Source organism: Gallus gallus, chromosome 3 (assembly GCF_016699485.2).
Source record: "Gallus gallus isolate bGalGal1 chromosome 3, bGalGal1.mat.broiler.GRCg7b, whole genome shotgun sequence".
NCBI classification, from domain to species: Eukaryota; Metazoa; Chordata; class Aves; order Galliformes; family Phasianidae; genus Gallus; species Gallus gallus.
Genome location: NC_052534.1, coordinates 48,906,158 through 48,922,089, shown reverse-complemented (window position 1 = coordinate 48,922,089; position 15,932 = coordinate 48,906,158). Strand labels below are relative to the sequence as shown.

At 35.9% G+C, this 15,932-nt stretch overlaps 1 protein-coding gene across 1 annotated transcript in view; it reads left to right on the top strand.

The window, feature by feature from the left end:
* SYNE1 (spectrin repeat containing, nuclear envelope 1) overlaps window positions 1-15,932 on the top strand; it is a 250,326-nt gene that overhangs the window by 158,985 nt on the left and 75,409 nt on the right. The window contains 19 exon segments of the mRNA XM_040697338.2: window positions 2,346-2,400; window positions 2,403-2,476; window positions 3,030-3,136; window positions 4,482-4,518; window positions 4,521-4,634; window positions 5,389-5,454; window positions 5,456-5,524; window positions 5,694-5,852; window positions 6,510-6,537; window positions 6,540-6,721; window positions 7,734-7,835; window positions 8,764-8,820; window positions 8,822-8,854; window positions 8,856-8,885; window positions 10,766-10,976; window positions 11,632-11,804; window positions 12,211-12,342; window positions 14,254-14,450; window positions 15,647-15,779. Coding sequence (XP_040553272.1) covers window positions 2,346-2,400; window positions 2,403-2,476; window positions 3,030-3,136; window positions 4,482-4,518; window positions 4,521-4,634; window positions 5,389-5,454; window positions 5,456-5,524; window positions 5,694-5,852; window positions 6,510-6,537; window positions 6,540-6,721; window positions 7,734-7,835; window positions 8,764-8,820; window positions 8,822-8,854; window positions 8,856-8,885; window positions 10,766-10,976; window positions 11,632-11,804; window positions 12,211-12,342; window positions 14,254-14,450; window positions 15,647-15,779 — 1,959 coding nt within the window.

Below are 15,932 nucleotides of genomic sequence, written 5' to 3'. Positions count from 1 at the left end.
GTTATTCCTGTAGCAAAAGGCTTTTTAGTAAGCAATGTAAGATTCTGTAATTTAACAATTTTAGCTTTCCTTATGAGTGACTGTCATTAATGATCTGAAAAAAGTCTTAAAATCATATTCGTAGAATAAAGCAGGGAAAATCATCAGGAACATGCAGAAGTAGGAGTGTTCCAGGCTGCACTGATTCCAAATGCAACGTTTTTCAAGTACTTTGAAAGATATACGTAACATTGCCTTGTACTGTTATCTTCTAACATCTAACAATAAAAATACACTTCTTATTAAAGAACAAACAAAAACCAACCAACCAAAAAAAACAAAACAAACAAACAAAAAAAACAGGATCATGAATTTAAAACAAAAAAAAAGTTTGATTTTATTTTTTATAACAAAGTGTGAGGGTGGTGGTGAAGGCAACATAATTTTCACAAAGAAAGTAGTATGTCTGATGCAAGTTAGTACAATGCAGAGCTCCTTTAAATTATCCCTTTCATCACCATTTTCTTTAGGGAATTGCCAGTTATTCCTATGTTACAGTAGAAACTCCTAGGAAAGACAGTTTGAACCATTTATTTCCCTGACTTTTTAAAGGAAAATTAATTTTGGCCCCTCAGACAGAAGTAAGTGAAAATGCAAGTGTGTGTATTCTGTGGTTGTACAATTAATTATAACCGTGTTTTCATAATAATTTTGGGCTAAGAAGTACATATAATAGCATATTTGCAGAACCTCATTATATCCACAAAGCTGCAACCCTTTTGTACTCTTTACTACTGTAGGAACGGCAGGACTATGGTTTATCATAATGAAAGTATAATACTCTAGCTTTAAAACCTTCTTCAGAGGTGAGAAGATTCAAATCTAAGAGAAGCCAATCAATCAGCCTAAATGCAATGTAAAACTAGGGACCATTCTCTAAAGGAATTTATCAGTTGAATAGGAGTTGTCCCTGGAGTACATAGGATAAAATAGAATTATTGTCTCCTTTTAACATTTACTTAAATTAGATTTAAAAAAGTAGATTCTCTTTATCACTCAGTGAATATTTTATTTCCCTAATCTAATAGCCCGTATATGCTGCTGTTACATTCCACTCACATCAGTTTTTTAGAAACTGTTTTCTAGGAGGCAAACAATCACAGTTTACCCACAGAACTGAATCAATCACCCATAAACTGAATCCTTAGTGAAACAAAGTTATGTCAGGCTAATGGCTCTTTTTCAGCTCTACAAACATGCTTAGTTATTTTGCTCCCTTTACAGTTTATATCCCCTACTCAGTCCTGTTAAGTCTACATGGAGTTTCAAGTCCATTGTCTCCCAAAAACAAAATCTTGTACTTAACTACTACATACTTGGCACAGTTCTGCTGTTAAAGTGCCCAGTGCCAGAAACGCCAGTGGCAGAGGTCCATCACAGTTATTACTGTAAAGACCACCAAGTAAGGTAAGAGAATTTCCTCAGACACCTCCACCCTGCTGGTCTCTGCCTCATTTGAGACAAAGGCTCTCGAAGGTTAAGCATGTTATATTTTCAAAGAGCGTGCTGTAGTGTCTGAACCATTAAGTGCACTTTTTCTGTTTAGAATGAAACATAGGTGGTATGTGAATCCTACAAAAAATGAGGTGCATTAACAAAATGGGAGTGGAAATAAGCTCTGGCTTTAGCTCTTGAAGCTTTGGAAAAAAAAAAAAAGTGCAAACTCAATAGTAATTGTGTGCTGAGAATAGCATTAAACATATCCAGGCACATGTGTTGATTTATGAGGCTAGACCTTAGACCTACAGGTTTGTCTCTATCAATAGGTCTGACGTGTTGAAATCCTACACTTAATCACACTGGCATTTAAACTAATGTAAATTTACAGCCAACATGGATTTCAGAATTGAAGGAGTTAACAAATCACTTTTTGGAAATCCTAAGCTGTGTGTTTCTCTTTTGCTGTGCTCATGCAGAAGGCTTGTGTAATCACTCATGTTAGAAAAATATTGATAGAAGTGTAAAGGGTCTTTTCTTCTTAATTTTCTGATATAACACGTTGTGCTTTTCCTCTCTTACCTTCTTACTCGTATACTTGTCCTTGTTTATGTCCTATAATAAACCATTAACTGCTTCTCTGCTTTTCTGCCAACCACAGATATAGTTCTGTACTTACTGATAAATAAATTTTGACCAGAATGATAAACAGCATCCTTTCATTGTAGTGAAGGTCAGAAATCTGAAAGCATAACTCACTTCAGAATTTGAGTGTTGGAAGATGACCGTACATGTAATTTTCAGATGGTGAGCTGCAACCAATACAAGAGTTCGTTTTTTTTTAAAGCTATTTCTTTTTCTTAAAGCAGGGATCACTACAAGAAAAGGAGGAGAGCAATCTAGATTTGGTTTCCTCACAAAGTCCAGTGTCCAAGAATGGCTGGCACAAGCAAGGACTACTCGATCACAGCAACAGCAGAGCACTCTACAGCAACAGAAAGTTGGTGTTTTGCATTTTACTCCCATCTTTAACTTATATTTAACAATATACTTGAGACATTCTTATTAGTTTTTCCACTGAAATATTCTTCTTTACACTGTTCCTTGTCCACTGTTCCTTTAATTGTGCATCTGTTACGTCTGTAACAGCTAGAGAGTCTAGACATTCTGTATGATTACGGTCAACTCATTTACTCACTCTGTACTTCCATGTGTATCAGAATAATTAAATTTAATTAGTTCTTTAAGCTACTGTAAGGAGATGATGGTATTTATTCAAAGTATTAATACTGTCTTTATAATAGCAACAAATACACACATCATACGATTATATTATTTTGCGTGATGCACAGGCATTCTCACTGTAGGACATTAGTCAGTTAGTTCAACAATCAACTTCAGCTTATGTATCCAATTTTTCTGTCTCCCTGGGTGAGAGATTTTGTACTAGTTTAGGTGGTCACTTAATCTGTTTAAGAAATAGTTCAGCTGTCTTTTCTTGGCTATATTTCCAAGGCAGAAGCAATCTGTTTGAGGTTTGTTTGCTATGTTAGGAGCTGGAACAAGAGCTAGAAGAGCAGAAGAATTTGCTCCGGTCAGTAGCATGCCGTGGAGAAGAAATCCTAACGCAGCAAGGTATTCCAGAAGGCTTATGTATAAGGTATGTTTTAACGTGTTTTTCTGTGTCCCTCTTGCATATATAATTCTCTAATATTTGTTCTGTTGTTTTTATACGTCACCTAGGATAGGAGTCCTGCTTTATAATTGAGAGGTTCTGATAATACAGTAACATAAACTGTTTTGTGCTAATAGATTTTTTCAGCATTTAGAAATTCCTTTTTCTATCAAGAAGCATGTTAAAATTGCAAATTATTAGGATTCATTAGACAAGCAGTAGATTAGTTACTATCGCTTTTCTGGTCCAGCATTGGTATGTGAATAGTAGCTGATACCTATGTGAAAAATAGACAAGAACAAAATTGTTATTTTGTCATTGTAACCAAATATTCGCAGATGAGATACTCATTGCTTAACTTTATTTTGCCTTGAGTTAGAGAATGTTCTTCTTTTTGCTAGCCCTATGTATTTTGAATTTCATCTCTGCTCTAGATTTTCTTGCACAATTAACCATTCCCAGGGAAGTAATTGTCTTTAAAAGTCTCATCTCTGCTTTAGAGGAGGTGGAAAAAAAATAGCTGCTTACTGCCGCTTGTCAATGCGGACCTTGAGGGAGCAGGAGGGGCCAGATCTTGGGAAGAGGAAAGCTGAATGAAGATTATCAGCTTGAGAATTGAAGAGCTGTCAACCCTTCAGTTTTAATTTTTCCTTGATTTCAGTACCAAAGTCTTGAACGTGAAGGTGGTTCATGAGGCAGCAGAACCAAGACTTAAGCATGGAGAATGGACTTATTATTTTCCTCAGTCATTTTCAATAATTCAATGTGTTTTCTTCTTATAATATTAGAAAGTACCTTAACTTGAATCTCCCTCTATCTGAGGCTTCCCTCTGTGACTTGATATTATATTATAGAAAAAAGTAATCAAACTGAAAATGTTCAACTTAATTCACTGTTTACTAAAGGTAAACTCTTATGCTTGTCCCGTACTAAATATCAAAGTTTTTCTTGCATGTCAGGAGGGGAGAGGAGGAAGGAGCTGGATAAAATATTTTTTTATTTCAAGCACTGAAGTAAAACTTGTTTTAAAGGTTGCATTTCAATGCAGTATAATTCTCAGCTTGTTTTGTGGGTTCTGATTTAATCAGGGTAATTGCAGCTTTAAAACAGCATATTAGAAAATACATTTTACTTCATCTGCCAAGAACAACTTCCTGTTAACAACCAGCCTTATCTTAATACCCAGAGAAACAAACAAATACAAGGAAAAGATTTAAAAAGTAGCATTTAACTTTAATGTATGAATTTCTGAACTGAAAGTGGAAATAAGCACCTTACAGTATTATAACTTTTGTATTTGTTGAAACTTGTTGTGTATTCCCCATTACAGTGAGAAGCCTGAGAAGCTCTCTGAAGGAACTGTGCTTGGAAGGTGAGAAAATCATCACCTGAACAACAGCTGAAGATAAAATGGGAAAGCCTGAACCACAAATTCAATACCAAGCAGAAGCTTCTCCAGAAAACTCTGGAACAAGAGCAACTGGTAATTATTTTTAATTCTCCTCGAGTTTCTTCTCCCTGAAAGGAGTTACCACAACATAAGTTATAGCATGTGCGTAGCAAATGCATTAAGCTGATGCTGATAAAGTAAGGAATACGGAACGTTTTCTTTTTGGGTCATTCTTAAAAAACTTTTAGATATTGCCACTAGCATTGCTTTTGTTCAGTGATTTTAAGGAGAAGGGCTTAGACAAGATTTTGATCTTCATATGTAATTCAGGACAATTCTGTAACAAATTGTCCTTCTAAAATTGCTGGAACTCTGGTGACAACTTAGGAAAAAAACTGATACTTTCAGTTTGAAGTTATTAGTTAATTTTTTTTCTTTGACAATTGTTGGTATTTGATAAAGAACCAAGTGATTTCGGCCACAGATTTTTTACTGAAAAGAAACAGGGATTAATTGAATGAGGTGGGTACAAGAAATGAACAAATGTACATCCTGTATTTTACTGTTAAAAGTCCCAAAATTCTTTATATGATATTAAAATCAAATTGCAACGATATAAATGTCTTGTATTCGTTGGATAACAATTATTTAAAATAAAATGCAGGTACTTATCTTGCACTTCAATTGAATCTCTTGTTGATTAGTCTTTTTATACAAAGTATTCATGATGAAACAGTCACGTTTGGGCCATTATTTTGTATCCACAGTCAGAAAGTAGAAATCTGTATAGCTGAATTTTGTGCCCTATATGCTATAGAAACAGTCCTGATTAATATTTCTCTCTCAGCAGCTCTATAGCAGACCAAATAGACTGATTTCTGGACTGCCTTTGTATAAGGAGAATGGACAGGAATGAGGAGAAGTCGTCTGTGTCACCAGTATTGGTTGAACTAAATCAGGCCTTTGAAGATGTGTCATCTGAGGTAACATTTCAACTGTCTTCACATTGGTTTTACAGCAGAACACACTTTATAGTGAGAACTCCTAGCTCCCAACAGGAAATCTACTCATTTCCAAGTTAGAAAGAGGATCTTGTACTTTTTCTCTGTTTGGTTTTTGGTTTGTTTTTTTTTTTTTTTTTTTTTAATGCAGGCTGGACGGGTGGAGAAGGAGAGTCTACATCTTGAACAGAAGCTGTATAATGGAGTTGCATCTACCTCCTTATGGCTAGATGGTGTGGAAGAACAGGTATTTGTTGCTACAGCTCTGCTGCCAGAGGAAGAAACAGAAACATACCTCTGCAAACAGGAGGTAAAGAATCCATGAATTGGACTTTCTTTTAATTGCCAGTGATGGCAGCATTTTATGTTGCGGTTTAGAAAGAAAGTTTTAGAAGCCTGTTTAAGTAACTTGTCACTGTAATCTCTTTGTAGTTGCAATATACTGCTGCTTTTAGAAGTAACTTTATTGAGCACATAGATAATGTTTTAGAAAGCAGCAATCTGACCTAAATTTTGCCTGGTCAGAAAAGAATTAAACTCAGACTTCTGTCTCTATTTTTTTCCCTATTTATTTCTTTCTTAGTATTAGCAGACACCCACACTTTTGAAACTGAAATTAATTTAAACAAAGGGGAGGAAAGCTGTGGGATTTAAAAAGAGTACAAACTTATCAACATGAGAGTTGAGACAGAGAGAGAAGCTTTTTCATGCAGCAGTTGACGGAAGCAGAAGCTACGTATTTTCTTTTCTAAAGGGCTTTTTTCTGAGCCCTTTATTCAGAAGGAGGGATTAGTTTAGGCAGGATAATCTTGTTCTTATTGTCAGAAATTATATTGTCAGCTGCATAACTTTGTCTTTAACAATTTTAAAATATTACTACCTCACTGGCAAAATTGACTGTGGTTTTTGACAGTATATTTGATTCCTTTCTAGAATGTCTAATTGTCAATGTTTTCTTCAACATCAGTCTCTTGCCAAAGAAATCAAAGACATAACAGAGAAATGGATAAGAACAAGAATTTATTTACTCAGATATTTCCTGAGAAATGGTGATAATAGGGAGGGTTATAGAAGACCACTTTGGATTGTCTCCTGAGAAGACTTACCCTTACTGGAGTCAGTAGTAACCAAGAGAAGCCATCAGATGAAAGAAAGGCTCAGGAAATAATGACCTTCAAGGTATGATGTCCATCTGAAGGAATTAACAAGGTTACGTGTAGAATGTGAGCATAAAGAATGTGACTCTCAAATGCAAAGAGAATTTTGATATCAAGAAGAAACACAAGTTTTCACAGGATTTTCTGAAAATTAATTCAATAATTTGAATTAGAGTTCCACTCTGAAGTTTTGTGATGTCACATATGATAGAGTACAGAGTTTTTATTAGCTGAGATAAATAAAAGCAATACTGATTCCTGCCTTTCTGACCACTATTACACTGTGCCATTACTCTATGAGAAATTATATGTCAAGACAGAAAAAGTGAAGAAATGTATGCATTTACAGATCTTCTTTCTTATTCTTAAAACATAAAGCCTCCAATATTGTTTTACAATTGAATTACAGCAAAAAAAAATTCAACAGTGCCCACCCTTATAATGCTGAAAGTCTTATAATCACAACTTTTTCTTTTCTATTTTATCCATATTAGGAGTTTGGTTGGAATGAATATATGGCAATAATAATAATAATAATAATAATAATAATAATAATAGTTATAATTGTAACTTGGTAAAAGTTGTAATTTGTAGTTAACCCTGTAATGTGTGGAAGCCTTGTTTACTGTGTTGTTTTGTTTGCTCAAGTTTGCAACAGCTTGTCTTAGGAAACTATAACATAGCTTGTTTGCGGGCATATGCGGTTGAATAAACTACTACTAGAGGAGTAACATTTCTGTTAAATAAAACTATCTGACTCACTGGAAGGAAAAGCAGAAGTGTGTTCACGGGTTATGTTTGGAGTAGTAGTTGCTTTAGCTTTTTGCTCATTTATATCTAGTTAGGTACTTTGAGAAATGTGGCACTTTTTTGCCTTGGATAATTACGATGCCTCCCATTTTGAATAGTTTTTATTGCATTAGCACTGATATTGTAGCATTGTAATGCTTTAAAAGTTTTGGAACTTAGAATATTTTTAAATTGTTTTTTGGCAGTGCTTCACTATAATTTTTTGTTGTTGATGTCTCCCTTAGAATGACCTGAAACTCCTGTTTACTTCACTAGCTGACAGCAAATACTTGGTTCTACAGAAACTAGCAGAGGCAGCTGAGAAACCGGAAACAGAACAAATTCAGGTATTACCAACTGTCTTCTATTTGACAAGATAAATAAGGTGTAAACTTTCTATTTAAAGTGTAAATGGATGCTAGAGATGCTTTGTATGGGAAAGTGTATGAGTTCGTATAACGTATTTGCAATAGTTTATTTGTATGTATGTATATAAATGAAAAGAAACACAAAATATATTTCTGTATCTCCAGTTAAAGGGGTTATGCATACATTACTTGAAAGAAGGATAACTTCCTTTCAGAAGAGACCTTAACAAGGGTCTGTTATACATTTTTTACTTACATGCATGAATTCAACAGAAACTTCTTACTTTGAAAAAGCTTGTTTTGCTTTCTGCTTCCATTGAAGAAAAAGAAAATTGAATTATCACCTATGTATACTTGTAAACACCAACCTGTGTGCTTTAGCTATAGCTTCCCAAGTGCAAAAGGGAGTGTACAACTCCTTTTCTTTGACTGTAAATTTTTAGCCCTACTCTGGTCCTCTAAAGTAACAGTGCAAAGCTCTTTTGCTGTCATGCAGGATTCTTGCTGTGATGGTTGTTTGCTTGGTGCTCAGTTGTGACAGGAAAAATTACTAATACAAAGAATACTCTATGATGGTGTTAGAACAGTCCTTTTGTGCCTAAACTATATAATTAATAACAGGAACTTCACAGAAAGATTTTTTATAAAAGAGTATAAACAGCTTGTGATTGAGAAATAATAATAATAAAAAACCGCATTGTATTTTGTTTAAAAAGAAACAAACAAACAGCTTCCCTTCCAACTTAACATTAACACTTCATACTATCCTCTGAAACTTCATCAGATTCATCATATGAAAAGAACTGATGAATACTTCAGGCAGAGAAAACAACAAAGAATGTTCATGTCTGGCAGCTACGGTTTCATTATTAGACATTCAAATAAATGATGTAATTTTCAAATACAGGTCATAATGCAGGCAGAAGAAAGTTTGAAGGAATTAGATGCTGGAATCAATGAATTAAAAGAAGAGTGTAGATAAGCTACAAATAGACCAGGCCTTCTGCACAAGAGCTATCTAAGCTACAGGTAAGGTTCATAAGTTTCACCTTAGAGCTGTATGTTTATATGAAGGGTATCAGTATTTTGTCTTTTTGTTGCCTCAGAAAGTATTTGGAGGAATGTGTATTTAAAACATTTTCATATGAATCGATCGCTTTTCTACTTCAGCTTTTACAAGTTTGTCTAACATCAATATTATCAATTAGAATCATAAACAATATACAAAACCCCCCCCCCCCCCCCCCCCCCCCCCCCCCCCCCCCCCCCCCCCCCCCCCCCCCCCCCCCCCCCCCCCCCCCCCCCAAAAAAAAAAACCAAAAAAAACCAACAATGTTTATTTTCTGCTCTTGCCGAGTCTCTGTTCACAAGGACAAAGTTTATCATATAAAACATATATTTTGGTTTGAAAATTGAGCCCTGTTTTCATCACTCTATTGATCTGGTATTAAGCTCTGTCTCACAACAGTCATTTTAAAATAAAGCTACAGTGAGGGAGAGATGGGGGCAGGTAGGATAAGAAGGGGGGATGTCAACTGTGACCTGAAACTGGAAATGCTCTGTTTTCACAAAAGTCCCCCTAATGCTAAACTAAAAATTCTCTCGTTCATGCACACGTTTTCAAATATCCCGTGTCCTACCACTTAAGTGCAAATTGATGCAGATTTTTTAAGGCTGTTGAATCTCCTTTTGAGCACGTTCATGAAGTGTTTTCACTAGGAAAGTGAAAGATTATGACTGAATTTTACTTTTTATAATGGCATAATAATTTTAAAGAAAAGAGAACAGATGAAAACGGAACATAAATAAAAACTAACAATGCTGTGATCTCAACAAAAGATGAATGATAAAATATTGGTTTAAAGGGTATTTTTAACCCGTTTCTTTTTTATCCTTTTGTTCCTAGAGCCTTCTGCTTATTTTCCTTGTCATGTTATTTGTAGGTACCCCAATCCCCTTTACCTCAGTTTTTAAAAAAGCCTTCCCATTGCTTTTGTACCATTGTGCTTTGCACAGTTCTCTCCTTAACCTGCGATTGAGGGCAGCCGTCCCAATGTGGGTATTTTGTTCTAGCTCTGGATGGTCTTAGAAATATTTTATTTTCTTGATTTCTGTATGCCTTGCCTTGGATAAGACTGCCCAATGTGACTCTAGTCTTATCTTCACAATCAAACATATGTTCTGAGAATATAATTCTCAAAACCAAAATAGTTAAATAGTCTTGCTCAAGTGAAGGAAAACATCAGTATGCTGGTCTCACTTCTGTAGTTGATGTATGCAAGTTGACAAATAGCAACAGGAACTTGTTGTTCCAACTGGCTCATTTTGCATTTGACAGTATAGGCACACTGTGAAGGTATATACTACACTTTTCTCCACTGTTCTGTTCAATTACTCTTTTGGGCTTAGTTTGTTTTTTTTCTCTAGGTAGTATGTACCTTGCTTGCTAACAATAAATTGCTACAGCACAGATCTCTTCCTGTGCTGAAGCAGGAGATGAAGACAAGCCTGACTGTGAGATTCTTGTGCTCTGTGTAGCCGTGATGGGGTCAGTACAACACACTACATTATAAGAAGCAGAACATAAGAAGCATCTTCAGTGTACAGCAGCCACACTTGTCTGGTTTTAGAGGACTCTTACTCCTTCGCTACTTATTCTTTGGGATTTTGCAATCTTTGTTCCCTACATGCACCTGAAATAGTTGCAGGTGCTTCTTACTTTTTGTCTCTTCAAATGCCAATTAAAATTTACCATTTAAGTCGGTGTATCTGCATACTCTTTTTGATCTATGAATAATTATTACTATGCTAGTGTTGAGAGAAATAGAATACAGTGACAGAGAAGTGGCTGTTATGTAGACAAATAAGGTAAGAAATAAGGATCATCACTGATGCTTTTTGCCCCCAAGGATATGTATGATGAGGTGATGATGATAATTGGATCCAGACGGAGTGACCTGAACCAGAATCTGGCTCTTAAGAGGCAGTATGAGCGGGCTTTGCAGGACCTGGCTGACCTGGTAGAAACAGGCCAAGAAAAGATGGATGGTGACCAGAAAATGATTGTTGCTTCTAAGGAGGAGGTTCAATCACTACTTGACAAGCACAAGGTAAGAAACTGTGGCTTATTTCAATACTGAGAATGACTGTAAGGCCGTATACAGTAAATTGCTAGTCATTAGTTCCTGACTGTTCAGGGCCTTTTCTGAATTGTGAGCTAGTGTTAAATCAAGATACATTAAAATTACTCTATTTTAAATTGTAATTAATGAACTGTTCTGACCAAATGACTTTCAGATGCTCTGTTGCAGGTAAATCTGGTTGTATTATAGTTGTTCCTCCATTTTAAAAACAACTTCCTATTCTTCTGCTGTCATGCTTCATAGCAATTTCATCTCTCACTCAATTTTTTTTTCCAGTGGAAATTTAAGTTTGCTAATAACATCCACAAAATATAGTAAGACTAGGCACAGCAATTCTTTTTTTGTTGTAGCAGAATTTTTAAATGGTGTATATCTGATTTAAGCTATTTTTGTTTATAGAATTAGAGTATTGAATTTGCATGTAAAGAATAACCTCTTTCTTTTTATAAAAAGGCAATTTTCCTGTTTGTATTATGTGTTGGATTTTGTGAATTGTTATTGGAGGAAAAAATTCACAATTCTCTATCTGCCGATACTCGATTGTAATGCTGTTGTCTTTGGTTGTTGTTCTAGTGGTTATGAAGAAAAATTGCACTTTCCTTCTTTTTTTCTCTTTGCCCCTTCTCCATCAGGAATATTTTCAGGGTTGGAGTCTCACATGATCCTGACAGAGACACTCTTTAGAAAGATGAGTAGTTTTGCCCTTTTAAAGGAAACTCAATCACATTCAGAATTAATCGCACAAGCTTCAACTGTATTAAAGCTGGCACATAAACGAGGTGTGGAGCTGGAATACATTCTAGAGGTAATAATTCCTTTGTTCTTTTCTGTATGTCCATCATAATCTACTACCAGGATATCCTACAGTGGTTTTCTGTTCCTGAACTGAATTGATGGATGTCAATCCTACTTGTACATACAGGGGACTAACGGACAGCATGTGATTTTGTATTGAGAACTTCAGGTGACACAAATTGAGTTCCTCTGAATGTGAAAGAACTGCTTAGCTTTATGTGACAGGTGTGTTCTGACCAAAAGCTATGCTTGATGCAGAGATGGTGTCTTACTGTAGATTTTAAAAACATTTTTACTGCTGTTTCTGTACATTCACAACAGTGCAGCTATAGTATTTGAGAGTGAGAATGCAAGTAATATATTTAAAATTTACTCGGGAATAAAAAGTATAGACACTCAGATATTTATACGTACAGACTTGGATGCATCTGGATGAAGCTTACCAGGAACTTACCAGACAACTGGAGTCTGTCGAAGGTAACATTCCTGCTGTTGGTTTGGTGGAAGAGACGGAAGACAAGCTCACAGAACGGATTAAACTTTTTCAGGTACTTTGTAGTTACTCCTAATGGAAAAGTTTGATGGAAGGGGACCTCTGTAATGATTCTAGCTGGAGTCCAGTTGGAAGGACAGTTGGGAATGGGTTGGATCAAATAAGACTTCAGAGACCTTCAAGGATGGAGATCCTACAGCTAGGCTAAGGGCCAGTTGCAGTGCTGCACTACTTTCTACTGGAAAAAAAAACATGTGACATCCAATCTAAACCTTCCAACTTGCACCCTGTGACCATTATCCTTCTTATGTTGTGTGTCACTACTAAGAAGCATTTATTACCATTGTATTTTTAATGCTACTCCAAATAGTTATTGGCCTTTGTTAGACTAGACTTTAGTCTTCTATTTGCCAACATAAAACAAACATACCTCCCCAAGTCTCCTTGTAAAGGTGTGCTACAGGTCCCTAAATGTCTTAGTAGCTCTCCGAAAGACCTGGACCAGTTTCTTCTTGAATTTGGTGAGAGTTGAGGACAGGGCAAAATTGAATACGCTAGATATGGTTTTACCAGCAGCATATAGATAGGATAATGAAATAACATAAGTCTGCTGACCACACTCCTACTAATGTATGCCAGTGCTGTGGTTTGCTGCATTAGTGATGTAATCATTATGATAGATGCATGGCTAAAAATACCAGCTGGTTCCCATCATAGCATGTACTTAGAAAGAATGTTATTCTGCCCAAGGTGCAGAATTTCCATTTCATTTTGAACATTCTCTGGTTCCTGCCTTATTGAGATTTCAATTTTATCAAAGTACCTCTGGACTCTTGAGTCTACCTTTTTTTTTTTTTTTTTTGTGAACGTATCAATCACTCCCAATATATTAGTGCCATCCACAAATTTATCATGAGAATGCCCTCTACTATCATCTGTGCCATTACCTAAGATGTTGAAAATGTATGAACTCCACTATCAACAATCCTTGGAGTACTTTACTGATTACTGACTGCCAGCCAAATGTTAAGCCTTTGATCACTACTTTTTGAATCCATCAGTATAAGTCGTGGAACATTACTCCAGCCTTCGCTCTCGGCTTCCAGAGGAGGGTGCTGTGGGAGACAGTATCAAAGGCCACATTGAAGTCAGTTTCATCCACAGAGTAATTTTGTCAGAGAAGGTAGTCAAGTTAGCCAGTCCATACTGAGTATTCCTGATTGCTTTTTTCCTCCTTTTTGTTCTTGGAAATGAAGTCCACAGTCCTTCTAGAGAGCAAGATGAAGCTAGTCAGCCTGCACTTCCTTGAGTTATCTTCCTCTTTCTCACCTGCAATAACAGCTAGTAGTTTAAATACAGATTTTTTATACCACATCCTGTTTTTTTTCAGTCTGTTCTCAGAATGAGAGTTCTGATCCGGTGCTTTTTTTGTGCCTTGTAGTATACAAAGTACTTTGGATATTCTTGTTTTGTTTTCAGAAAGATTTCTGACATGTTTTTCTTGCAGATTTACTTTCCATTCTTTTCTAATCTGAATTTACTATATATACTTTTTTTACCAGACAGCTTTCTGCTTTTTTAATGCTACAAGGAGAACTTAAGCAATATATTGTGTGGGAGCAGTTATTAACTATTGGTATTGGTTTTGTTTAGTGCTAGGCATTGTTTGTGTTTTCCTCTTTTCTTTGCCTTGTCAGTTTCATAAATCAGGTTACTTAAATCACAATTCTTGGATTCTACTATTAAGTAAGTTTTAATACTTCTTTTTTCTGCTCTTTGTGGCAACATTTAGATTTAAAATTAATGAGATCTGCTTGATGGGTTTCAGTGAGTTCTAGAGAGGGGAAAAAAAATATGATGTGCAGTGATAACATTGGACATGCTTCAAAATGCAATAAAAGAAAATGGAATATTGAGAAAGCAGTATAAACTTGCAGAACTAACTTTCTCTCCTCTGTCATTACAGCATCTGAGATCTAACCTGACTGAATATCAGCCTAAATTATACCAGGTGCTGGATGATGGGAAAAGGCTACTTTTTTCTGTTAGCTGCTCAGATCTTGAAAGTCAGCTGAACCAACTGGGAGAGCACTGGCTAAGTAACACCAGCAAGGTTAACAAGGAACTTCACAGGCTGGAGACAATACTGAAGCACTGGACAAGGTAATCACAGAATCATAGGGTTGGATGAGACCTCTTGAGATCATAGAGTCCAACTCCCCTTCTAAAGCAGGTTTTACAGATTAGGTAGCACAGGGAAGTATCCCAGCATGTTTTGAATAGCTCCAGAGAAGGAGATTCCACAGCCTCTCTGGGCAACCTGTTCCAGTGCTCTCTCATCCTTAAATGCTTGTACAGTGAATAGTATAATAGTGAATAGTGAACAGTATAAGCTTCTTTAATTACACTGTTGAACTCAAAGTTGTTCTGAACCCAGAACTTTTATATTCCACATTTAAAGGACAGTTCTTGGAAATGCATATGGTGGTTCAACTACACTAAATATCCTACTTCTATTCCGTACAAGTGCTATCATATTCTCTTATGTACGATAAAATATATACTTGATAACAGTCATTGGGAAGAAGTGAGAAGACAACTAAATTAGAAGCCCCCTTTCCAGTGGTGAGAAGGGGCGTATTCTTTGTTAAATAGCATGAGTAGCCTCAGCACAATCTGGTATTTCCATTGCTGGGTTCTTGGGGTTCTGTGTCATTGTATGTTGGGGTGGGAACATTCAACTGCCTGTAGCAATGTACAAATACTACTTTTGAAATGCACTCTCTAAGAGATGTGCAAGATTTCTCTATGTCTCTGTCTTGTTGGCTCGCTAGCCTTTCAAGAAAGGTACACAAAATGATTATGTATATAATGTTTATGTAAATGCATTCTCATTCCAACATTTACTTAGCATATGGAATGATGTGGAAATAGTTTCTGAGAAAAAAAAAGTTAAATTTCTGATCTGAGATAACAAACGTGAAAGGTTTTGAAAGACTGAGCCTTCTCATGGAAAGCAGAAAAAGTGATTGTGTGATATGGGTTGGGACATAGTTACAGCTCCTCTGAATAGGTTGATGGACTAGTTAATGGTTCTTCATTAGACTTAGTTTTTCCTAAAAGGTAAAAAGAAGTCACTGGTAGGAATCGTGGATGTAATGGTTAAAATATGAACAGCCTGGTACCTTACTTTTCATAAAAATTAAATCATACTTTTCTGAAATTTGATAAGAGAAAGAAAAAATCTGTTTTTTAAAAATCTGATATAGGGTATTTTCTTCTAACACATGGAGGAGACTAATCTTTTGGAAGCAAGAAGTGGCAATGACTGTTTTAGTTTTCTGTGAACATTTTTACAGGTATCAAAGTGAATCAACTGAACTGACACACTGGTTACAATCTGCAAAAGAGCGACTTGAGTTCTGGAGTCAGCAGTCTCTGACAGTTCCTCAGGAACTGGAAACTGTCCGAGACCACCTGAGTTCCTTTTTGGTAAGTTATCCATAGGCCTAGGACACCATTTTTTCCCCTCAGATTACAAATAAACAGCTTAGCAATCATATGGCTTTACTTTTTCTCATTGCAGAAGAGGATTATCCAATACATATATATATATATGTATATTGCTTTTGCTGAGTTTTACTT